Source organism: Paramormyrops kingsleyae, chromosome 5 (genome assembly GCF_048594095.1).
Source record: "Paramormyrops kingsleyae isolate MSU_618 chromosome 5, PKINGS_0.4, whole genome shotgun sequence".
Taxonomy (NCBI): domain Eukaryota; kingdom Metazoa; phylum Chordata; class Actinopteri; order Osteoglossiformes; family Mormyridae; genus Paramormyrops; species Paramormyrops kingsleyae.
In genome coordinates this window covers 21,421,794-21,448,006 of record NC_132801.1, presented here as the reverse complement: position 1 = coordinate 21,448,006, position 26,213 = coordinate 21,421,794, and the positions used below count along the sequence as shown (strand labels likewise).

Genomic DNA, 26,213 nt, shown 5'->3' with positions numbered 1-26,213 from the left:
CGCTTTAGGGACCCGAGGACTGGCGTCTCTAACAGCGCTGTTCCCTCTCCCAGGACAGCGCTCTGGCCAGGCATCCCCAGTCTCCAAAGCAGGCAGGTCCTCCGCGTCTTGGGGCCCACCTATCACCCAGGCGTCCTCCCAGGCGGGGCGAAGGGAGCACGCTCCCAAGAAGAGAGTTGGGGCGGCTTCTTCAGCCTTTCCCTTTCGCCTCTTCTTTCTCCTTCTGGATCCGGAAGGCAGCAGTGGGGTCGCATCAGCGGGTGGTGAGCGGTACATCAGCCCGCTGTCCCGCTCCACCTGCCTTTGCAGGGCTGCAGCCGCTACCTCCCGAAGCTGCTGGAGGCTTTCGCGCACCACGTCCGCGTGGTGCGCGTCGCCGGGGACAGATATCCTCTCCAGGATATCCCGGCTTCGGTGAGCTAACCGGAGTGCTGCGGGATCCTCTCGGATCTCGGGTTGGGCCAGCCAGTATAGGACCTCGTCTACCAAGCCGAGGTACTCTTCCTCGGCTAGGGGGGATCCTTTCTTGCGGAGATCTGTCATTCTGTCAGCTTCGGGATGGAACGCGAGCACGGAAGCAAGCGAATGAAGCCAGAAGGTCCAGTGCAGGGTTTATTATAGGTAAAAGGACAGGTGCAGACAACGACGGACCATACAACGATGACAGATCTGGGGAATACAGACTGAGACTCGGACTAAATACACAAGACTAGGTAACAGAACGAGCTACAGGTGGGAACAATTAGGGCGAAACAGAAGGTAATGAGGTGGGCGTGGCACACATCGGGAGCGGACGGAGCGGGGCGTGACAGTAGGGGCCTAGTGCAACCCTTGTAAAACAACCCCATACCATTATCCCTCCTCCAACAAATTTTACAGTTGGTACAATGCAGTTAGGCAGGTAACTTTCTCCTGGTGTCCTCCAAACCCAGACTCCTTCATCAGACTGCCAGAAAAAAGCGTGATTTGTCACTCCACAGAACAAATTTGCACTACTCCAGAGTCCAGTGGCGGTGTGCTTCACACCACTGCATCGAACTCTTGGCATTGTGCTTGGTGATGTGAGGTTTACTTGCAGCTGCTTGGTCATGGAACCTCATTTCATGATGCCCCCGGCGCACAGTTTTTGTGTTGGGGTTAATGCCAGAGGAAGTTTGGAACTCTACAGCTACTGAGTCAACAGATCTTTGGCGACTTCAGTACTTAGCAACCCTGTTCTGTTATTTTATGTGGTCTGTCACTTTATGGCTGAGACCCTAAATGCCTGTGACCGTGGAATATCTATTAGGGAAGAATTTTCACAAACTGACTTATTGGAAAGGTGGCAGCCTATGACAGCGCCACGCTTGAAGACACTGAACTCTTTCAGAAATGTTTGTAACCCTGACTGGATGGCTTGGTGCTTGATTTTATACACTAGTGGCAATGGATCTAAATGAAACACCTGAATTCAATGATTAAAAGGTGTATCCCAATACTTGTGTCCATGTAGTTTATATGATAATACTGTTTGTGGACTGCTGCTCAGCAATCAACACCATTGATCTTTTCAAACTCAACAGGAAGTTCTGAGCCCTCAGCCTGGACAGCTCTCTGTGCAGCAGTATCCTGGGCTTCCTGTCAGATCAGCACACGGGAGCCCCCCTGTACACCCATGACTGCGTGGTCACAAACAGCTCCAACATCATTGTGAAGTTTGTGGACAACACGACGGTGGTGGGTCTCATCTCCAATGGTGACATGACCATGTACAGAGTGGTAGAGTGCTGACATACTGGTGCCAGGAAAACTGCCTCGCCCTCAATATTGCCAAGACCAAGGAGCTGATAGTGGACTTTAGGAAGCAAGGAGGAGTACACATTCCCATCTCCATCAACGGGGCCACATGGAAGGAGTTAGCAGTTTTAAGTTCTTTGGTGTACACATCACAGAGGACCTCACATAGGCAGTGCATTCCACTGAGGCAGTGAGGAAGGTATAACAGTGCCTCATCTACCTCAGGAGGATGAAGAGCTTTGGCAGAGCTAAGCCCCCAAAGCCTCGGCAAGTTCTACTGATGCACCACTGAAAGCCTCCTAACCAGATGCATCACCACCTGGTATGGGAACTGCACTGCCCTCAGTCACAAAGCACTGCAGAGGGTGGTGTGGACTGCTGAACAGGTCACTGGAGGGATCCATCACCACTGCAGGCCATCTACACCAGGTGGTGATGGACAAAAGGCATTAAAACCAACAGGGAGCCCAATCACGCACTGTATACTCTGCTACTGTCAGGCAGACAGGACCACAGAATCAGGTGCTGGACCAGCAGGCTCCGGGGCAGTTTCATCCACCAGGTGACCAGGATGCTGACGTTCAGCTAGTAACAGTCACCCTGCAGGACACTAACTCCATTCCCCATTGCACTACTAGAAATCCTTTTGATGCACTAAACTGTTGTTATTTGCACCTAAAGTCTGTGTAAAGTATTCATTGCATACTGTATTTTGTGCATATGTATAGTATATATTTCGTTCTGTGTACAGGTTGAATTTATTTAGTGTATCACACTGCTGATGGGGAACTCTGGACCCAAGATTTTTACTTACTAGTTCACTGGATCTAGTGATGAGACAATAAATGTGATTTGATTTTATTGGACAAGGCCACCTAACATCCAAAAAATGATCTGGAGAATATACACATTGTCTTTGAAAAAGGAATGACAGCTCTTTAAAAACAGAAGACCCAAAAGGCGGACACAGAGGAATCAGGAGCAGGCAAGGTTCCAAAACAAAAGGGTTTTTATTGGGGTTTACAAGTACACTGAAAACAAAGACGACCGCACCGCGTTCGGAACCGAGGAGACAAGGAAACCAGGGAACATGCAAGCAGTGCAACAACATTAATGACAGAACTGGGGTTTGCTGGACAGGGAGGCGCTTACATATAGGAGTAACAAGGGAAGATAATGAGGGGCAGGTGGAGCGCATCACATGAGGGCTGGAGCAAGAGGTAAGATGAACGAGCCATAGGCGTGAGGAAACATGAGGATCAGGCAGGGCAGGACATGACATTTACAATGAGAATACCCTTTAAAGGGTTTATAAATAGTTTATAATCAGGTTATTAATTTGGTTGTCACACTTTGTAAATCATTAATAGACAAGAATAAACAAGCGATACATTTTTTTTTTTACATTACCACCATTTATGTGACAAAAGGGAGCCTTATTATAAAGTAGTACCAAAATTGTGAAGAGAAGCCAAAATCAGGAATTATATGTCTCTTAAAAGTGCGGAATTGGTTTAGATGGTTTTTGTCTGCCTGAAACAGTAACAGCAAGAGATCCTACAGTCAAGAAGTATGTCATAGAATGGTGCTGAGCAGAACTGCCTTGATGAACCAGCAAAAAAAGTAAAAAAAACAATTGATCAGAATATGGTATTTTATGTGATTATGGATATGAGAGGTGGATAATGAAGAAACCAGGTGCCACAACTGCTTGAAGCAGAATCCTCTGGACTGCAGTTAAAGCCACACACCTGGATTCTTGATCAAATGAAGTGTGAACTTTCATTTGATGCACAAATGACTTGACTAAACTTGACTTATTTTGAGAATATTATGTACATGCATTGGAAGATGCCATAATACTTCGGACAATTGTAAGACGAGGGAGTATACAACCAGAAACAAAATGGATACAAAGCATACAAACACACTGACGCCAACAGCCGTATCGTATCATCAAGTACAGCGCCCAATTCCCCCGTGAACCTGTACTTGAAAAACGGTTGGAAGGTAAATTGCTCAGTAATTCGCGCATAATTTATCTAAGAGACCAGTATAAACTCTATTGTCGATAATACAGTTGTCTTTGGAGTATTTAAGCCATATTAATGCTCCAGGGGTCAGGATAAACCTTTCCATTGTGTAAAATTCACAAAAAATGTCCTCAAAAAATGAATGACAGGTTTTATCCCAAGTTTCGACACAGAACGTGCCAATTTCTTTAAGCTTCTGCGCGTCAGTGCAGGATACGACATGCATGGATTTATGCAGTAGGTAAATATATCTGTCCCTGAACACGCGATCTAAAGAGAAAACGTACACCAGATTTAGAGACTTTCTGTCACAACACTCTTATTGTACTGCGTTGTGACAGATCAGACACCCCGTAAAAAGCTGCCCCCACAGCTCAGGTGGAACGGCATGCTAGCTCCTCCCACGGATATGAGACGCGGGGCAGAGCCGTCAGCCGTGCGTGGGAGAGGCCGAGAAATGACAGCTTGTGGCGGCTAAGGAACAGGATCTGCCGGTTGTAGGTGATCAGTTCGTACGCTGCCCGCCTCGCCGACGACTTCCGACCAGGTAAAGTAGAGTCTCCGGTCTGGGGAGGACCAGCACTTTTAAGGTCTCCTTTTACCCTTCAGAGCATGATCCAGTTCTTTTTTTATTCAGAGCATTTATTATATATATTTACTTTAAGAAACTTCCGAATTAAATTCGGTCTTGATAGTGCATGTGTGAATCGTTATTATAGGCTAGTGTAACACTAAAACCTGAAATTGATTACGTTTGTATTTTCTGCTTTACGGAGTCGATTGTTAGAGTCCATTTAGTTTTGATTAATTAATCATCTTTTAAAAAAAAAAAAAAAAATCAGACGTAATTTTGGAATAAACTGTTTCTCTACTTTGGCATGCCTTGTCTAGCTGAGATAAAACAAAGTTTCCTAGCTGACTTTCATCCAAGTATCAATTTCTAAACGTCAATACTTCCTTGATGGTGACTGTACTGTATATTCAGTGGAAATTAGCTAAAGTTTAACTGATCATTCAAGAACTGCTTTCTTTGTGTCCTGCATGTTTCTACTCTAAATACTTTGTAATAGGGTAAAATGGTAATATGGTAAGAGGGTAATAGTTCTGAATGAATAGCTAGGTTTATGTGAACCCAACTTTACAGGTACACCTGTACATATTTTTCCTTAGGTGTTAAACTGGGGAACACAGTCTTTAGCAAACATCGCACTCTGTATTTTCTATTATTGTAATATCTATTCCATTTCCAAAGTAAAAATGAATTTAAATGCTGATACTTGATACAAAAAAGATTTCAAAGTGTCACAACACCAACCCCACTATAGCAGATAACAGAGGTTAGAATTTCTGTTTATTTGCTTCTATTTTATGCCTGCTATTCATGCCTGCTTGAGATTTAGTATCTTATCTACAAAAACCTCGAAATCAGGTTTTAGCTTACACTGCTAAACAAAGGAGCAGCACAGGGGATATGGGATGTGTCCAGATAATGCAAGTTGTCCGGGGTAACATTAATACACTGCAAACTTTGTTTTGGTTTCAGTTTAATGACTTACTTATTCTGTGTAACTTTAGTGAACGTTAAACATTTAGACGTAGGTTTGCTATTTTAAGGTTATCTTTTTATTTTTTATGATTATTTCATTCTTACTTGTTAAACCAAAATCACTTGGACATTATTTCAGCTGGAAGAATTTTCATGAGTAAGTAGTGATTACGTTTTGTGGAGCTGTTCTTTTTTTAATTTGTGTACTAATTTCTAATTCCTAAATTGCCTGGAGTGCAAGTCTGAGGTTTGCTGTTTACTCTTTATACGTGCCTGTTGTACATGAGGAGGGCAGGAAGGGGGCAGTAAGTTTCAGTATGAGGTGTCCTGGGGGTGAGTCAGGTGTGGGGGAGGGGGCACCGTGCCACTCTATCTCAGTTTGACTACTGAACTGCTTTGTGTCTGAATACAAAGAACAGGTTCCTGGCAGTTCTCCAAACTCGAGTGAGCTCATTGCCTGCACTGCTGACAAAACCCAGGAGAGGTTTTAACTAACAACCCCCCGCCAGCCCCCAACTATGAAGAAACCACCTGTTCATATGTTCATGAGTGTAAATAGTGGATCACATTACAAACATCAATAAAATCATGGATCTTTACATGATTCAGGGTTTTTCAGGAACTTTGACTTTGGCTCTGGATTTTGGATTCTGTCTGATATCTGTCTTCCCAGAGGGGATACCTGAGATTAGATCAGGCAGACTTAAACAAGCACCAGAAAACGCTCAGGGTGGCTTCGAGGGGGGAGGAGAGGAGGCGCAGGGGAGCCCTTCGAAGGGTTAGGAGGCAGGGCAGAGCACGGAGGTGAAGCGAGGACACAGATGTGAAGTGATACTGGGCCGGTCGGATGGGAACTCCTCTGTCAGCGCACGCTCACGGGACAGTCGGACTAACAGCAGGTCCCGTCATGTCAAAGCAGGAATTAAAAATAGACATGCCTTGGACTGGCAGCCTGCACAGAGAAACAGGCGGAAAACAGGCATCTTCTTGGGTTGCTGATTTTGGGTCACATTTAGCAGAGGTAAGACACCAGGTGTGTGTTCTTTTGGAGCTGCGGCGGTGTGACGGACTCTGAGTTCAGCCGTGCTCGTGCAGCCAAGCCAGAGCATGCTAGCTGATCTCTTTATTTATTTCATTATCTGCCGATGATGAAAAGCCTCGGATAAAGTCGGCCGCACATATTTGTTTGTGTATTACTCCTCCTTGTGCAGCATGGAGTTGAAAAACAAAACAATTAAATTAAAACATACAAGTTACTCCAAGCCTATCACACATTTGCATTTTACTAATACCTAAAGCAGGCAGAGGTACATGCTGCCAAGAAGACAGTGCAGCATTTAATTAGCAGCCGCAAATGATGTCTTATTGATAGATCTGGAAATTTATAGTTACTTTAATGTGACACTCAGGAGGGACAAGATCTTACACAGTTGGTCAGTATGCTTGGAAAAGGGCACAGAAGTGCCCTTTTCCAAGCATACTGGCTTTAGGTATTTACTAATACCTAAAGCCTGCCTGCTTTAGGTATTAGTAAAATGCAAATGTGTGATAGGCTTGGAGTAACTTGTATGTTTTTTTTTTCAATTCATCATTTAATTGTTTTGTTTTTGAACTCCATGTTGCACAAGGAGGAGTAATGCACAAACAGACATGTGCGGCCGACTTTATCTGAGGCTTTTCAGAAGCACACGGCCTTGGAAGCAGAGACACACGTGGGGACTGGTCACTGAACGTCCCGTGCCATGCTGTCATTGTTCCTCCCAGCATCCTTGGAGATGGAAAGTAAGAGACCTGTGGTTGTTTGCCCCACTAATGGTGGGGCCCGGCAGGCGATCTCCACCTGCTCCAGTGACCTCCGACCCCCCGCCAGGTGTGTTAGCGTTGCTGTGTGACTGTGACGGCACGCCCTGCCGGGGCACGCTCGTACACGCAGGCGCCAAGTCATCCGGGGTCGTCGAACAAAGGAGTGTTTTGTGCGGTGTCTGACGGCAAGCAGCCGGCTCCGCCTCCTGGCCCACGCCGTTTGCTCTCCGCCAGAGAGAGTGACCCACTGGCGTGCTTGAGCTAGACCTGGCTTCATTTAAGCTCCATATCAAGTGGATCTTGTGATTTTATTTTTTTACATCTCAGGAGAAGATTATCATGGTTTTGTGCATTGCATTGATCGTGAGGAAACCGTGAAACGGTAGAAAGGTCCAGGCATGTCCCAGAAAAAGCTGCATTGGGTCTAATCCCATGCAAGCCCAAGGATAACCCTCACAGACCCGGCGGACCCTGCGCAAACCCAGGCTCTGCCATGGTGGCTGTACCGCGAAACACCTGTTCCTTCTTTCATTGCGGTCAGTGAAAGAAAAAGGCAGAGTAAGTTTCCCCCTTGAGATAACACCACAAGCTGAGCTGGTCTGTGCGGGCTTTGGCTGTATCACGTTTCCTCTAATGAAAGCCTTAGAAAACAGGCATTTACACACTGGCTCTCCACGTGTCAGTGTGTTTTTTTTTTTTTTATTTTGTACGTGTTGTGTTTTTAGATTCTGCACAGTCCCGCTTCCTGGTTCACGGAGAAGACAACCCGTTAGGAGGGAGAGGCGCACCCGAGGAATTGGCCGTGATTCACTGCAGGTCGCTGCAGCCCGTCAGGCACTCTCACAAGTTGCGGCTGGCCAACGGGCCGCTGCGTGTCAGCTGAAGGTGGGCCCCGCTCTGCCCCCGAAGGTCACTGGTGCATTAAGGGGCCCCAATTCCACCCGAAAGTACCAGTGCCAAAGTACGCCCGAATATAGATAAGCTGCCCCTCAAGCTCCGAGGAGGTAGTGTAGGGTATGATGTGTTTATGCACACGCACAAACACTCTTCATGCCTGGTTGAAAAACTGGTTGTCTTGTTTTTGTTGTTTCTGTTGCCGCGTGCATATCATTGTTCTAAGCCCTGTCCTGGGCCGCACCTTCTGCCTCTTCCTGTAAATAGGATGTGGGGAAATACCACCTGCAGTCATGTATGTGTTAGTAATATGTATTAACAGATCATGGTTCTGTAGGGTGGTTAGGCTGGCTGAGGTCATGGAGCAGTCAGGCTGCTGTGGTTTTGGGGAAATGACAAAGCTTCCATCTTCCTTCATGGAATCGCTCTGTGGCTCCCAGTTTCGGGCAGATGCCACCACCCATCTCCATATCTGCTATTGTTCTTACATTTTCTTTCTCCTGTGCTTGTTTTTGCTTTGTCCCACTGCTGATATCCTTCCATTAATTTTAACACAGATTTTTTTTCTGCTGGAGTTTGGGGGGGCTGTACTGTGTTAAGTTGAGCTTGAGGAGCAGATGCTTAGATTGACAGAAAACCACTGTTTTTCAACATGTATAAGTCGCGGGACATAGACGTGTGCTTCCCATGGCTCCCCTGTCACTGTTCTGGCATGTCTGTTTTTTTTGCTACCTCTATGTGTATGGTTAGTGAAATGGACATTGTATAACTCTACTAATAATACACTAATCTTTATGTTCTAGAGAATTCCATGGAGGTGGAAGGGTCATGGAGAGAAGTCTTTAAGGGGGCAGACAGTGCCAAGAACACCTGCACAGATGTTCAGAATAACCCCAGTATTAGGACCTCAGCTGTGGAAACTTCAGCCTTATGCCGGTCCCTGCCAGTCAGCATCCATCAGAACAGGTACTTTGACTCACTGGGTCATGGGTTAACTAGCTCAACTACTCTGTATAACGTGAGAACAGCTTGAACAAGTCAAATGGGTAGCTGGATGCAAAATAATATCAGCACAGGTCTCAATGCAATTCAACTCTTAATGTTTCGGCACGAGGCCTGGGTGCCGTGCGGGAAGGTTTTGCCCCGAGCGTAACAGTGGCACGCCCCCTCACCACCGGCACCCGGCAACTTCCAGGCACCTGACAGATTTATGGAAGCACTTATGCGGAGTCTGCCTCCCGTTGACAGCCAGCTGGCGGTAGAGCTCAGGTTCTGAGCTGCAAAGTATGTACTCTGATGGTGGAGAGACTGAAAGTGTCAGAAGTCCTATGCTGCATCTATCCATACAGCCATCTTCCATTTATCTGGTACAAGGTCATGGTGAAAAATCTAACAGCTCAGGAAATGACTGGACCAGTCCCATGTTAGAAGTTTTATTAATATGTCCATTTATCTTCCAAACACTTAGCCAGTACAGGTTAAATGGGGGGGGGGGAGTGGAGCCTATCCCAGAAACACAGAGTACAAGGCAGTGGTCAATCTGGATAAAGATACCAGTTTAGTTTTAGTATATAGTATTGTTTTACGTTTTCATCTTTCAGATCCAAAGAAGGAGAGTCACCCGCTTCGTCAGTGCCCTCAATACCCAATCCCTTCCCAGAGCTCTGTAGTCCCTCCCACTCACCGGTTCTGATTGGCTCTCCACTTGGACAGGGCAGCTCTCCTGCAGCTGGCACACATGTGAGTGAAAGCAGGCGTCGGTGCCAGGGGGTGCTGGACAAGGCGATGTGCATGTGATGTCCCCTAATCATTACAGTGAAATTATAAACATCATCCATCCATCCATCCATCCATCCATCTTCAATAATAGTTTATCCAGAACAGGGTCATGGTCACTGAATCCTATCCCAGGAAGCACTATGCACAAAGCAAGAGACATCCTGGACAGGACATTGTTTATTTTACAATATTTTCTAAATATGTGGGCATTCATCAATCAACTGCCTGAATATAATGACAAATAACCAATGATTCCTCGTTCTTTAGTAATGAGCATTCTCGGTGGGTCTATACTCAGAACCCACATTATTCCATGGTCTGTAAGTTTATGACCCAAACTCACTCACACCAAAAGTTAAAGACATGAAGTTGGTGACCAGGAGAGTGAGGGTGGCGATATTTTTTTAACCAGGCTCTCTGCAACCCACTGAAAATGACCCAGTTTTTAGTCACGACCCACCAGTTGAAACAATGATGTGGTGCACCTTTAAGGCCAATGAACCGCCTGCGTGTCATTCAGGTGACTCAAGAATGCAGAAGCAGGTAATAAGTGGTTAATTTGGTGTGAAACAGTTTTGCAATACGTGCAGTTCCATAAATGCCCCAATCGGCTATGTTTGTTTTGTCGGGTTTGGTTTGGTCTGGTCTGAATAGAGGCAGCCATGCTGAGTGCTGAGGCGTGACTGCTGTTGCAGTCTTACTGGTATGTGGTAGCGTGTCATTTACACGGTGGCTGGCAGAGCCGCTCGCGGATGCTGTCATCTCGCAGACTGACGCCAGAAGCCCGTCTGTAATTCGGCGCCTCAGGGGACAAGCCGTCACTGGGGGCAGCAGAGCGGCAGAAGGGCAGAGTGCTGTCCTGGGGCATGGCAGATGTTACCTGATGTGCCCGGCCTGCGAGGCAACTGAGGCCGCCGGGGCCGTGTGCATGCTCACACAAACGCACGTGCTCGCAGAGACGGGGCCTCGCAAGGGCGCTCAACAGCGCCTGACGAGGGCGGTGCGACATAGCGCGGAAAGAATGCTTCTGACGTTACGCAAATTGAATGAAAACGACAGAAAAACAAGGAACACAAAACACAAGAATACTGTGCTACAGGTCCAGGTGTTGACTGGACCAGTCCCGTGTGAGATGCTTTATTTATTTGTTCATCTATGTTCCAAATACTTAGCTACTATGGGGTAGTGGGGGGAAATCTCCCAGGAAAACAGGTTATGAAGCAGGGGGCATCCTTTTCAGCATACCAGTCCATCAGAGGCTACATATTCTCATACACAAACACATGCTTTATCCATTCAGAGACAGCAGTTCAGACATGTGTGTTTTTGGACTGTGGGAAGAACATGCAATCTGCTTATGCAGCTTCATACATGTGTAATGTGCCTTAAATAGAGAACTAAACAGACTGTAAACTGTGTGGAGAGTAGCTTAACCTTCAGGTATTACACACGTGGAGAAGAAAACATATCAGTGGCAAAGAGCAAAAAGCATAGTGTTTTCCCAGTGAAGGTGCATGGCATAGGTACAGAAAATCTTACACTTTAACACAGCATCTTTTCATGCAGGATTCCACCTAAGAGGCGACCCAACGATCTTCTCCACTCACACGGCCAACATCACCATGCTGCACATTGCAAATCAATCGTCATTGTTCCACAGTGTGGACGGACACTGAGATTATAGTGTCATCACTAACAATTGGGCAAAATGCGCAGTCAGGTGTGATCTGAAACGGCCAGGTTAATACAGGAATGCTACTTTGAGTGTCAGGCACAAAAACATATGTAAAATAACTGGCAGCTCAAGCTGGAATCTCAAAGCATCTCCTTCTAGCTGCAAGTTCAAAGTTTCTTGAAATCTGTAACCTGTTAATTCAGGCAAAGAAAAGCAGTTGACAAGTGTGCGTGTGACGCGAGTCGCCTAAAATTCCCGGCTTCCTGCTTACTTGAAACCAAACTTTTTGTAGTCTTGGGATATGGGACAAGCTGAAAGTGACATATCCTCGGAAGGCATTTTTGTGACATTTTGCGTTGGTGTGTGGCTGGTTAACCTGAAGAGGAGTTATTTGTAGCTTTGATGGTGACACACCTATGTTCAAAACATAACACACAATGACAGAGTCAATGGTGGTAGTTTTAAAGAGGAGTTGTTTTTTTTGTGGTAAATAAGCACACATATCTATAGTCCTATAAAGATTAAGGTAAACTTTACATATTGTGCAAAACAGGCAGCATGCAGAAATGGTACACATAGTGCAAATAAGTAAACATGGTGCAAAAAAATTAATTATGCAGTAGGAATGCGGAATATCAACAATCACAGCTGGAAACGCTTCTCACGAAGTTCCCACTTTTTACTAATTTTAATAATCCTTCCTGGTATTTTGTTTTTTATTTTTTACACCACTGGCATGGCTAGCTATCTTAAACTTCCGAAATCCTCTCCCTTTAAACTGCATTTCTTTGTACGACGTTGCTCTGCTACTCAGATGAAACCAAAAGTTTTTCCCTCTTTTCACTAAGTTGAACTTTACGCAGCAATAAAAGAGACAAAAGGACACTAAGTGGAAGGGGATCACAGTGTTGAGTGTGAAATGCACCCTACCCTGGAACATTGCACAATCCCTGCATGCCGTCATGAATGGCAGCCATATAATGTGCCACTGTCATCCTTCCTGCCCCAGGCTGTCTGGGCCTGGTGATTGGCAAATGACATATCCAGGTCAGACTGGTTGTTATAGCTGTCCCATGGGATACGGAGAGGCAGGATGACACAGCAGTGAGCGTGTCCTGTCATTCTCATTCAGTGTTTCAGATACCACCTATTGGCACATTAGCAGCCCAGTATGAAGAATATATCGATACAGTGATATTTCTCCGGAGATGTTTCTTTTGTTCTCAGTTTAGCGGGTTTTCTAGACTACATTTGGACCTTACTAATGGAGTGCATGGGGCTCAAAGCACTCACTTGTTGAGTTCAGAAGAACCCGGTTTCTGTACAACAAGACTGATGGACAGCTGCTGTGATTACCATCTCTGTAGCTCTGTTTGGCATTGTATGGCTGTCTGCTCTTGGATTGGGCCAGCAGTGTCTGGCCACCTTGGAAAATGCTGGTGTTTGACAAGCCGTATCTTAGGTATCATGCACTGACCTTTATGCTGCTTATGGCAGTGCCATATTGGAGCCAGTCTACCTGGTGGTGGGTATCCCTTGCTGGCTGTCACTTGAGCTGGGGGTTCTGTGGGTCTTCAAGTCCCTAGAGAGAGGTCACAGTATGGGAAGCTTTGGTACTCCAGGAATCCCAGTCTAACTGTGTCTCCTTAGACCACGCCATTCTCCAGTTCTCATGGACCTCTGTGATCCTGCTTTCAAGAAAGCAAACATTAATCTCAGTCTTCTACTTCTCTGAAAGCCTCTGAAACCATGGGGTTTCCATGCCACATCCTCCCCAGTCTTAGCCTAATGCTTTCTCCACCCTACTTTTAGCACCTTTACGCTGCTACATTTCTGTAAGCGAAGAGACACACCTGTGGGCTCCTGCCACATAAGGAGATTCTGTTTTTACATCATCTCTAGAGAAGAGATAGAAGAACAGTCATCAATGTAAGTACCTGTGCAAACCCCCCAGCCAATTAATAGACGGGAAAGGAAATTAGTTACAAACAGAAATAGCCACAAACGATCCTCAGTGAGACAAGGTTAGTGGCTGATTCTCTTCACAAGGGCAGAGATGGTTCCCTTGAGGTTAAATCAGCAGCTCTTGCTGGGAAATATTCCTTCTTCCCAGATCAAGGGCAAAAATCTGAAACACAGAAAAGCCTTGGGCTAAAAGGCTACATGCCTGTAACAGGCCATGACACTAACAGCTCCCGAGGGCCCATTAAAAAGGAATGATGCCAGGCCAGGTGCACAGGGCAAGGTGCCCTTTAGATGTGCATTCCCATGATTATTGCATCTGAGACCACATAACCTGTGCTTTGTTGAGGTAAAAAACACTCAAGACAATAATGCTTTACCAACTTGAGTGCTGTTGCTCCAACACTCTAACCTGTTCAATCCCCTTATACAAAGAGACCATCTTTATGCTGGTGGATCTAATCAGCTCCATGTTTGCCAGCTAAGCGACAGGTTTACCTTCTGATGTCTGACATTCACTTTCCCACAAATGTTTCTCAGGAGAAAGGTCCTTCGGTTCTCTTCAGGATCCTGCTCTATGCATCATCTGGCTGGAAGCCTCCGGCTGCCTGTCAGTTGCAGTGAGAGGCTGGCTGTTCAGGCCGCAGGCACCAGCATGGCTGCTTTTATTTGTCCAACCAACGTTTAACCTCCATAATGGGCAGAATAATGGGCACAACAGCTGCAACAGACATGATAATACAATAACAATCTTCACTCTTAAACAGCTCAGCTGGCTCTGTTTAACAGTCCTGTTAGATTTCTACAAGCCAGCAGGACTTTCTTTACATCTTTTGCAATGCACTTACATGTTTTTGTTGCAAAAACCTTTGTCATAACACCTTTTAAGGGCCAGATTCTAAAACAATTTAATATAAGTGTTTACCTAAGTGTATGTCAATGTTTTTCACTCCTCCTTGAATTTGAAGTCAATATTCTTAGTCACTATATTATTAGAGAGTGGAAAAAAGAGGATTTGGTGGATATCTATGATGTCATTATTATTATGTAAATGTTTTTACAAGCTGACCTTTATCCTGACAGATCTGTCTGCTTACTGATACTAGAGTCTAATCCTTTCTCTGTGTGCTTTCGTTTATGGTGCCATGGTGATATGCTACTTTTAGTTGAAGTTCCTCGTCTCTTTTCAGTTTTCTGTCCCTCATTGTGTACCCAGTACTAAGAGCTGCATGTATACCTGTCAACACATTGGTCACATTTCTTTACTTGTGCATTTAGACATCAGCATTTCTTTGTAGGACTGAGTCACCATATGACGACAGTAGGGTTCACCTCTGCATGGCACACTCTCAGCCACGTGTCTGTCACTGGTCTTGGCAGGTGGTGAAGGTCTTTGGGGAAGATGGTCGCAGCCGTTCGCTCTGGGTTCCCACGGGTGCCGCGGCACGAGACGTCTGCCGCATGCTGGTGCAGACGGCCCACTGTGCCGACCAGGAGAGCTGGGCCCTTATAGAGCTGCATGCGGGCCTCGGGCTAGGTGAGACTGGCAGTGCCAATCCAGATGTGAAGTCAGTGATGTAAGATTTTTATAACGGGTCCTCATTTATGAACATGCACACAAAGCCTTTGACACTTGCCAGTCAGATGTTACAGATATAGCTTGTATCTTTATGAAATATCCTTAAGGGTTACAATATAAACTTTTATAGCCTGGTTGGAAAGAAAGAAACACTTAAAATTGGACATTCTGAGTGACTAAGATTTGCCAGCTAGGTAAAGAGTATAAATATTGTTTTATTTCTGGTGGCTCATGATGCAGTGTAATATGCTGCAGTCATTCAATAGATCAATAGCCTCCTGATCCTCCCCACAAAAGGGGCCATTGACCCTCCATGGGCCCCTGTTTCTGAGAGCCCCGCTGCGGCTGCACCAGCTGCACTGCCTGCAGCTGCACTGCCTGCAGCGCCTGTACTGCACTCCTAATGCCATATGCAATTTGTCCTCTTCATATTGCATCTCACTTAAAATACTTTAAACTGCATCTGATGCTAGGTTAAACACATATTTAACAATGCACATTTTAGGTAATTTGTCAAACAAATGTTTGCAAATAGAGTGCTAGCCGAAAGCTGACAATAGATGAGTAATCATACAGGAGAGAAAAATTGGCAAAGTCAACAAAGGCAGAAGAGCTCTCCAAAGCCATGTGTATTATTCAGCCTGAATGACGCGGCACCAACTACCTCATTGTTTGATGAGACTCCCTATTATGACGTGATAAGTAGGTTTGAAAAGTGACCTCCCAGTGACTGAATGAAAGAATGATTCTGGAGTGACATAAATGGGGCTTGTTCTACATCTCTGGAGTGGCCAGTTAACAATAAATGTCAGTATCCAGTCAGCTTCCTAATTCTTATCCTTGTCAGGTTGATGGGAGGGAGTATCCTGGAACCCATCCCAGGTAGCGTGGGTCACACTGGCAGAGGTGCACCATGGATGGGGTACCAGCTCATCTCAGGGCACAGAGATGCACACAGCCTCATGCACATAGGCAATTTAGATACACCAGTCTGCCAAGCTGCATGTCTTTGGGCTGGCAGAGAAAGCTAGAGGATCTAGAGGAGACCCACACATCAGAGAGAATATTCCTGGGATTCAGAGTCTCATTCTTGGTGTGAGGCAACAGCTCTACCTAGTGTTGCTGTGCTGTCCTTAAATGTCAATACAGATGATCTTTGGGTTACAATGGGTTAATGTTTCCCGAAAAACCTATGGTAAGGTGAAAAGATTGTACAGCGAAAATGCATTTTAATAGAGTACATCAAGCCTAACAAACATCATAGCCTAGTCTAGCCTGCCTTAAACATGCTTAGAACACTTACATTAGCTTACGGTTGGGCAAAATCATTAACACAAAGCCTATTTAATAATAAAGTGTTGAATATCTCATGTAATGTAATCATCCCCATCATAAAGTCGAAATATTGTAACACGGACCATCGTAACCCAGGGAGCGTCTGTATAAAGAAACAAATTACAGAGACACAGATATAGTGTAATCTAATAAAACTACAAGAGAAGTAAAACAAGGAAACCTTTGTATATCTGGGTATTTTCTTTTCATTCTTTGTCAGGATATTTTCCTTGCTCAGGGGTACTTAGGTAGCCCTCCTGGGATGACCTGTATCCTTTTCCAATGAAGTTCTCAAATTTTCAGATGCATACTGTTTCTATAATGGCAGTTTTGTTAAAGGCTTTTTATGTGGCAGTGTAGGCATGTTCTGCAGCCAGGTGCAGAGTGTGCACTGACATTGGCCCCGTCTGGTTTGTATGTGCCAACAGAGCGCTGCCTTGAAGACCATGAGACAGTAGTGGAAGTGCAGGCCACCTGGCCACTAGATGGAGATAGCAAGCTTTTATTCAGGAAGAACTACGCCAAATACGAGTTTTTCAAAACACCCATGGTAATGAGCACTTTCCGTTCCTTTTTTGGGTCTGGGTTGGCTTTATTTGTCCTGGTCTGTCTTCCCCTCCAGACTGGAAGTCAGGTATCTGGACTAGTGTGCAAGTGAGTGGTTCCTGTCATATCCTGTTTCAGATGTTCTTTCCGGAACACATGATCTCTGACAGCGCTGATGTCAACAAGGGCATGACTTCGTCAGAACTCATCCAGGTAACCTTGAGTTAGTGATTAAATTTCAGAGAGCGAAAGAGATGCTAATGGGAACATTCATATGCTTTATTTATTATGGTCTGTCTTAAAGATACAGGCATTCATGTAGAAAATGGCTTCATTTGTAGGATTTTGTTAGATAAATTCTTTTATTTTGGTGTCTTCACGACAATACCATACCGATTACACATTGAAAATGCACAAACTTAATCTATCATCTAACCCAAGCTTATAAAAGCAATCTAGGAAAGAGTACTTTATCTTAATTACTACTACATTACTACTATTACTACTACTACAACTACTACTACTGCTACTACTACTCTTATTATTGTTACAGTAGTAGCCTAATTGTACTACTACAGTGTCTGGTACCAAAATAAATTAAAATGCATAGACACTTAAGGCTGCAAAGTGCATTTCAGTTTTCCTTCTGCAATAAATGCAGTATGTTATTAGAAAGAACAGGTACGTCTGAAAAACTCTTTTATTTATTTATATTTTCTTTTAAACTCTTTGATTTTAGTATGTCTAATGTACAATTAATAGGTATATTTGTACCAAGGAGGCAGATTGTTGCAGTACTGCCATCATGAGCTTCATGTATAGGTGTTTGCTGGGGTATAAGACCTGTCCTGCTGGCATTTGGCACCAGGTATAGATGTCTCAAGCATGACTGTGTTTTGCACATTGGGGTTGACAGCTAAGCCCTCTCCCTTCCAGAACCTACTCAACTCGGGTAGCTGTCCAGAGATCCAAGGGTTCCTGCAAGTCCGGGAGCCCAGCCGCAAGGTGTGGAAGAAGGTCTGCTTCTTTTTGAGGAGATCTGGCCTCTACTGCTCAACCAAGGGCTCCTCCAAGGTCAGATTCCCAGGATGGAAGCAACCGTGTCTGTCTCCCTTCAGCCTCCATGGGCACTTTTCCACTGCAGCAGGTACCATAATTTTGGTACTTCGAGAAAGTACCAAAATTACGGTACTTCAAGGTGTTGGTTTTCCACTGGTGTAAAAACTGGTACCGGCGTCAAATGGCATCACAACACGAGGCGGATATTTTGTACTGAATTCTAAAAATGGCTGTAGTATATTATAGGACTGGGTGATGTGCAATATTAATACCAACATCGTATGTTATGCACATGCCATTCTCACATCACAATCAGCTAGATTAAGATCAAACTTTAAATTCTGTATGGACATTATAGCACAGTAAGTTTGAGATTCACTAAAACATTTTTACTCTGTCATAAAAAATAAAAACTTAACTAGCTTTGCATTTTTAATTATATTTCCTCTTATTTTATCTAATATATGTTTAAAAATTTGTTTAAAGTTCACCTCTGCTGCTTTTGCATGAGTGCTTGCTGTTTGAAAGCACGCCTAGATGAGTTTCTGAGAAATTTATGAACTCCTTTTTGCTTTATAAATACTCCAGTATTAATTACAACAAAATCACATCACTATATTTACAACAAAATCACATCACTATATTTACCACAAAATCACATCGCCAGTACAGCACACATATAGCACGCTGTCCTAGTATATCAAACAAAATACTTTTTAAATTTCTTGTCGTGCCGTCCCGAACTTTTTGTTGCATCTTAAGCATACACTGAAGGTCTGACTCAGTGTAATGGGTGTTTGATGAGCAGCTTCTTTGTGTCAAGGCAGGAATGTTAATTGTCAGTAGCTACAGTGGAGCTGATGGCAGTTTGGCTTTCCAAAGTCAGCTTCGTTCCCTCCATTTTAATACTAGTAAGAAGCTTGAGAAAGAAACCCAACCAGGGTACACAAAGGGGAATAGTCAAAGGCACAGACGTTCCCTGTAAATTAGAATTAAGTGATCAGTGGTCATTGTCAACACACAGTGCGCAACAACGAAATGTGACCTCTGCATTTGATCCATATGTGACTTGCGTGACATAGCAGGGGGCAGCTAATTCAGCGCCCGGGGAACAGTGCTTGGGGATGGTATCTTGCTCAGGGTAGGGGGATTCGAACCTGCAATCTTTCAGTTACAAGTGCGCTACCCTAACCATCAAGCCACCACTGCCCAAAAAAACCAGCAATATTATTTGTATTTGTTCTTCAGGAGCCTCGGCATCTACAGTACGTGGCAGATTTGGAAGATCTCAACATCTACACCGTTACTAACGGACGCAAGCTATACGGGGCACCCTCAGACTTCACCTTCTGCATAAAGGTAACGTCAGCCATGACCGGCTTGCCCCAGAACAATTTCATGGCGCATCAGCAAAGGCAGCGCAGTGGGTGGTACCACTGCAAAGAGCAGGTCATTGTGTCAGCGCAGTGCCATCTGAGGCAGGTGACCAAAGGGGAGCGTCGCGCGCTGACAGTCAGTTTCGGGAAGCAGAAGGGCTGCAAATGAGTGGAGTTTGTGTGGGCGCTCTCCAGCCCTGCAGGAACCGCGCTCGCTGGCGGGACATGAAGCTGCTGGCCGCGGAGAATGAGCAGACGCGCACCTGCTGGACCACTGCCTTCAGGCTGTTTAAGGTGAGGCGCCGGGCAGGTGGCATGGTGACGGGAGTACCGGGTGTACTTTCAAATGTGACACAGTACACGCAGGCTTTAAAGGCCCAGGAGGAGAGAATCCTTCCTTAAAAAGTCCATAAATATATCACAAAACAAATATTCTGTCCGGGCAGATAGGAACTCTGTTCTTTATCTGACAATAGACACTGAATTGAGTCTCAATAATATCAATATTAGTGGCCATACACTGTCAGAAAAAAGAGCACCAATTTGTACTCTTGCTTGTCACTAAGGCTGTACCCTCAAGGTACCTTGTAAGATACAGAAATGTACTATGAGGAACATTTTTGTACCATCGAGGGTACATAATGATGTTTGTGGGGTGATATTCTTCAGAGTCCATTTTTGTACCTTTAAAGGTACAATTACCTACAGCTTGGGCATACCCCTTGACAAGCCCCAGTGTCAAGCAGAGGTACAAATTGGTACTCTTTTTTTCTGTCAATGTAAAAAATGGATGGATAGAGTATTAGTACTAATATTAGTAGTTGACTAGTTTTTTGTGTATCAGTATCAGAGCCAAGGTTTGCTGCACTCATGCCCATAAATCATTGTACTTCCTGCTGAATCTGGATACCAACCTTGGATGATTTGATCATGTCACACAAACAAGCAGATCTGTCTGCTCTAGTGACTGGCTTGTCATTATGGTGCTGTTGCTGGTGCATGACGGTGTTTATGACTGACACAGCTTTCAGTTTTGAAATCTTATCCTTTTATCTCACCCGCGGCCTGTTGGTGGCAGTATGGAAAGCAGCTCCAGTGTAACTACCAGCTGTCCCAGTTCACGCGCAGGCAGGAGGGCACTGGGCGCCTGGGTGTCAAGGTAAGACCCCACAGTAATCACTCTATCTGCCTTAGCTGAGATTTAAGCTGCAAGCCGGGGCCAGTCCCTTGACTATCAGCTTCCAGTGTCAGTGTGGTAGTTTTGTCATTTCTGAGCGATGTTCCCATGTGTCCAATGGCCAGCACTGCATGTCTGAAGCTTCCTTGGTGGCCATGGATTTTTCTGGAAAGGCGGGAGGTCGAGTAATCGCGAACCCCAGGGAGGCCCAGCACGCCGAGCAGGAGGAGGGCCAGGCCTGGAGGGTAAGAGAGGGGGAAGGATGATGCGAGGGGGAAAGAGAGACACAGGGGCTGGGATAAGATGAGATGAATGTAGAGAATTCTTCTTGTGGTGCGAGATAAATACTGTGGCATGATGAGTGTGGGTGAGTGAGAGAGTGAGAGAGTGAGAGTGCAGGTATGTGTTAATGGTTCAGCCTGCTTTGCTCCATCAGAAGAAGACAGCCCTTCGCTACAGCCTACCCAGCTCCTGCTCCGGCTCCCGCAGCACCCGTGAGTCACCCCCCACAGTACAAAGCACAGAGCGCTGCATCCCAGCATGCATCACACCATGTATCATAGCTGAAGGAAGTTTCCTGTTATGCCAGACATCACAGAGGGACTTCACTGAGAAATGCGTGTCTTTGCCTAGTTTGTGGAAGACATTAAGCATAGAGTTGCAATTACCATTTATTCATTAGGTTTCAGACCTCATGATGGGTGAGCTGTCAGTGACCGACTGCAACTACCTCTTTGACATTGGTTATTCTATGGTTCATCATTGGGATGGTGTTTCTCACCCACTGTGGCTTTGGGAGCTTCATGTCAATCACTTTCTGCTACTAATACATCTCCGTGGCTTGATAGATCACATTGTTTGCTACAAAAAACATTATGGGGTATTTGAAAATTGTTCTTTGTTTTTTTTTATTTTTGCTTGGGAAATCCTTTAAGTACGTTTAAAAAGCACTAGCTAACAAAAGTGAGATATCTTTGGAAAACCCCCAACCAAAATGAGACACTCTTTGGAAATCCTCAATTTCCCTTGATGGCAGAACAGTGATGTGTGATCTTCACACGTCGTATCTGCGTGTGGATTGTAGTTATAATTACAGATGTGTCATGTTTTCCCAGCGATTCACCAGACCCAGCCGTGGTTCCATGGTGGGGTGTCACGAGGGGAGGCGCAGAGGCTGATTGAGGAACAGGGCCTTGTCGATGGGTGAGTTTGTCCCCCTCCACGTCGCCCATCAGTCATTGGCTCCACATGACATCGCCCTTTCCATGTCTGCAGGATGTACCTGATCCGTGAGAGCCAGCAGCACGCCATGTGCTTTGTCCTCTCACTCTGCCACAAGCTGAAGACCAAACACTACCTCATCATCCCGGTGAGCTGGCTTATTCCTCACCTTTTTCTGTCCACTGCATGCTTTTATTCTTTTTGGGTCCCGAAACCCAGACTAATCCACATATGTCCCATTTTTTTTACGGCCCCTGTTATTCACCCTACCTTTCTCCCCTTTATGGCTTTGAAAGATGAAACAGTGACAGCGGTCTCTGAGATCTCTGTTCCTTGTTTTTTTATAGATTCTCTGTCTTTTTTTCATTGACCAGCTCTCCTTTCTCCTTATTTGCCTGCTTCTGCATCCATCTGGATGAATATGTAGCCGTTTCTCTGAGATCTGCAGCTTAATCTCGCCGTTCCCTGCCCGTTCTGCCTGACGGTTTTGTCTCTCAGCTTGTCCCACCTGTCTGTTTCCCCATCAGCCTGTCTATCATTTCAGATGTCAGCTTCTCCATTTCTGGAGCAATTCCTCTCTATGCCCAGGTTCCACTTGTAAATGGCACCTTTACACCTCACAGTGTGAAGACGGAGGCAGGAGTTACTACACCATGGATGACGGCGTGACACTCTTCATAGACCTTCTGCAGCTGGTGGAGTTCCACCAAATCAACCGGGGCATTCTGCCCGTCTGTCTCAAGCACCCCTGTGTCCGGGTTGCCCTGTGACTCCGCCCCATCGAGCTGACAGATCAGACCACTCCCCTCTTGAATCCCAAACCCCGCCATACCTGCGGTTTCCCTCCAGGAGGTGTGGTTGGGAGAAGGGATAGAGGAAGACAGTCAATGAGGAGATGGAGGGTTTGGTGGATTTCAGCTTTACTCAGGTCACCCTGAGCCTCCATGCCTGCAGGCTAGCTGGCCTGGCATAACCTCACCATTGGGATCTGACTCATCGCTGTTCCATTTTACGGCCTGGGATTGGCCGGCTCTGGCGTCAGGGAGCCGGGCTTGTTTTGGCCATGGGCATACGGAGATGTCTCTGTTTCAGGAGAAACAGCGCTCTTGCGTTGGCATCACGTGATGCAATTGGCCACATGACGCATTCTGTTGGCACTTCCATCGTGGTGGATTCTCAGCAATTAGCCAAATGCTGGGGGGCCAGCGCATGAAAAAAAAGATGTAGCGATAATAGTAGTAAAAAACCTTTGTTAGAAAAATTGAAAATGTGCCATGCCTGTGAATCCATATAGGATCAGACTCATGTCAGATAAGGAGACATTTAGCAGGGCATACGGTTTTAATTGGGGGTGTTGGAACTGAAGCGTGCCCCCAGCAGACAGTCTGGGAGATGGTGAGATAAGCGGCAGGCACTGAGAAGAGTCTCCTTACTGTGGAGTCGGGGCAGCAGTGCAGTGTTGCACCTATTGATTATCTTCAATCTTAGCACCAGTGAGCTGTGTCCTTTCAGGTACATTTTTATATTAACCAAAACAGTCTAGTTATCACAATGTTTATGGCTATGACTAGTTATGGACCTGTCATGAATTTCAGTCTAAAATACATATTTTTAATAATATTTTTGCTTAAAATCATGAATTTCTGATTGTCTTGGTTAGCAGAACTGAGGTCCTTGTTTTACCTCATGCAGAAACACTTGGATGTCTTATAGCTCTCCACTAGAGGGAGCACCTAAACACTAAACGGGTTACTTAATTTATGCCACTTTTCCTACTGCTGCTGCAAGCTCTGCATTGGAAATGAAAGACAGAAAAGATTGTATTGAATATACAGTATATTTCACCATTCAAGATTTTGCATACGCTAAACACAATACAGTGGAACCTCGGATTACGAGTAACGCGGTTTACGAGTGTTCCGCAAGACGAGCAAAGATTTTTAATAAATTTTGACTTGGAAACCGAGCAAGTCCTGGTTTACGAGCGCCAAGTATCATCAAAAATCATATGGCACATATGCGCTCCTTGTTTTTCTTGTTTTTACGTGCGCTCCGCTTCAAAACAGGACGCCGATCACACGTCATCACAACTGAACCAATGGTTATTCACTTTCTCACGCTGCGGAATTGTGGGTAATCGTCTCCCATGCTCGGTCTCAGTCGGCATGCCTCACTCGTATAGTCAAAATTTAGTAGAAAAGCACCACCTGAATAAGGGCATAGCAGTGCGAGCGATGAATCTGTTTAACGACAATGCAATGTCCACATTTTTGCGAAATCAAAAAGGAGGCAAAAGAGGCTGTCATTGGATGGGTTCCTTGTTAAAGTCACACAAACAGAAAAAGATTCCAGTGAGCCAACAGATAGCAGTGATTCCGTTAATTATAGTGAAAGTCGTCCTACAAAATAACCCTCCTGTTCTCCTCTCTTGTCTCCCTCACACCATCCACGATTCTTTTCAAAGGTAAAGCACAGGTTAATTTGTTTTATGTATTTTTACTTTATATTTTGTATTAATTTTTATATGAATATTTTTGAGTTGTGGAACAGATCATATGAGTTTCCATTATTTCTAATGGGAAAATTCGCTTTGATATATGAGTGCTTTGGATTACAAGCATGTTTCCAGAACGAATTATGCTTGTAAACCAAGGTACCACTGTATTTGGTTACAATGTTGCATAAGCACTCTTAAACATGCATGCTTTTGCACAGTTGCGGTACCTTTTAAGATCATGCCATATACCGTAGTTTTCAGTATGCCAGTTCTGATTGATTGATTGATTGATGTAATTAAAACTGGTATTTTGCCCCAAAATGCGCAACTGTGATTGAAGTGTCGGTGCTAAAAACTGTTCTTTCACTTGACAGTTGTGTTGAGTTACTTTAAATGCATAAGGCCAGTCTGTTTTATGTGTTTTATATATTTGTGCAAAAACAACAAAGCCAAAATTTATTTAAACCTTTAATACATATTTCAGAAAAGCAACCAATGAAAAAATTGCATTATTATATTACTTTTGCATTATTGAAATAAAATAATTTTCACATAAACTTTGTACAGTAGTTCACTACATATTTTATACTTTTGTATAATATTATGTATAATATTATACAGTTTTATTAGGAGGGGATTTTTCAAATTGTTTGCCTTGGATGCAACTCAGTAGTAGTGGCAGTATTTGTTGTTTGGTGAGGGGTAGGGGGACATCTGTTGTCATTTTTAGGGCTGCTGGTGGGGGTACTAAGCAGATTGCCTCCCCCCAGTCCTGGCCCTATTTACTTGCATGACAAGACTTTTCTTTGACTCTTCCAAATAGATTGAGCAATTTATTACTACGCCGTTGGGCTTGCATGTCCTGCCTTTCTTAAGGATAGGACTTTAGAAGACAGCCTCAGGAACCCTTCCATGGCTTCCCTTTGAAGTCAAATTTCATGATGCCAACTCTCTATGGAGATGTTACCTTGGAAACAGTACTTACTTATTTTATAGATAGCGGCCAGGTAAAGTAGGAGGGTAATACAGTGAAAAGTAAAAGGAATATGCTAAGGACGTCTAGGGGGAATACGGCAAGGTGTCTAGAGTCGAATCAAGGTCTGTCTGTTAATGACTCACTGGGATTAGAAAATCCAGTGCAGGGCAGTGACTCAGTGGAAAGATGGGCAGATGGTGGAGAATTACCGTCAGACCCCTCTCTGGTCTCCTCACACTGGTTTTTGGAATGAATACTGCTGGACAGGAGTCTAGCTGTTAACGCCCACACGGTTTCAGGGCGGAATGCAGGACGAAGAGAGCAAGACAAAGATTTCTGTCCACTTACCTTATTAATTTTAATAGAACTACCTTAAATTTCAGAACTTAAATTGAGTATCGATTTTCTCTCAATGGTCACTCGCCAGTTGATTGCATGGAAAGGAAGATATCAATAATAATAAATCACTTTTGATAAAGAGACTTTATTCTATCTGTGTTAAGATTCAAGATGTTTTACTGGCCATGCGCAACATGTGCATTAGAATATTTACTTGTTCTACTACACCAAGTACAAAGAACAACAAACAAAAAACCATAAACAGACTCAGGGGCAGAGTAAGCACCCTGGGGGCCCTCGGCTAACATGGGTAAGAGGCCCCCCAAGTGAGCCATTGGAGATATTTTTGGAGCTGAAAGAGAAACAAGAGGGAATTAAAAATGATAGAACATCAATAATATGCTAATGAAAGCACGGGATGCCATCGATAAAACTTAACAATCAGGGTCGGGGTGGGAAATGCTGTCAATAAGATTTGCTGATCGGGGAGGGGGGTATCATGCTGGAGGATTGATTGGCCAAATTTAAGAAGTTTATCCATTTCCTCTTTTGCTATGGTTAGCTTTGCATTTTTGCATATGCACATTAATTGTGTTCTCTCCTCGTCCGTTAACGATTTCTCTACCATTCTAGAGAGACA

At 44.7% G+C, this 26,213-nt stretch overlaps 1 protein-coding gene across 3 annotated transcripts; it reads left to right on the top strand.

Annotated features, from left to right (window-relative positions):
• Positions 1–4,245: 4,245 nt before the first annotated feature.
• Positions 4,246–24,815, top strand: grb7 (growth factor receptor bound protein 7). Of its 3 annotated transcripts, none has more exons than XM_023790615.2 (16): positions 4,246–4,356; positions 7,884–8,043; positions 8,856–9,018; positions 9,654–9,792; positions 14,849–15,005; positions 16,811–16,932; positions 17,067–17,141; positions 17,865–18,002; positions 19,236–19,346; positions 19,559–19,657; positions 20,442–20,522; positions 20,666–20,785; positions 20,980–21,034; positions 21,656–21,743; positions 21,816–21,909; positions 22,385–24,815. In XM_023790615.2, exons 3-16 carry the CDS (start codon positions 8,864–8,866, stop codon positions 22,529–22,531), a joined length of 1,581 nt encoding a protein of 526 aa, XP_023646383.1. In that variant the 5' UTR covers positions 4,246–4,356; positions 7,884–8,043; positions 8,856–8,863; the 3' UTR covers positions 22,532–24,815. The 3 variants fall into 3 exon arrangements, with proteins under 3 accessions (XP_023646383.1, XP_023646382.1, XP_023646381.1); XM_023790613.2 differs by having other exon boundaries at positions 4,247–4,356; positions 20,977–21,034; XM_023790614.2 differs by lacking the exon at positions 7,884–8,043 and having other exon boundaries at positions 20,977–21,034.
• Positions 24,816–26,213: the final 1,398 nt, after the last annotated feature.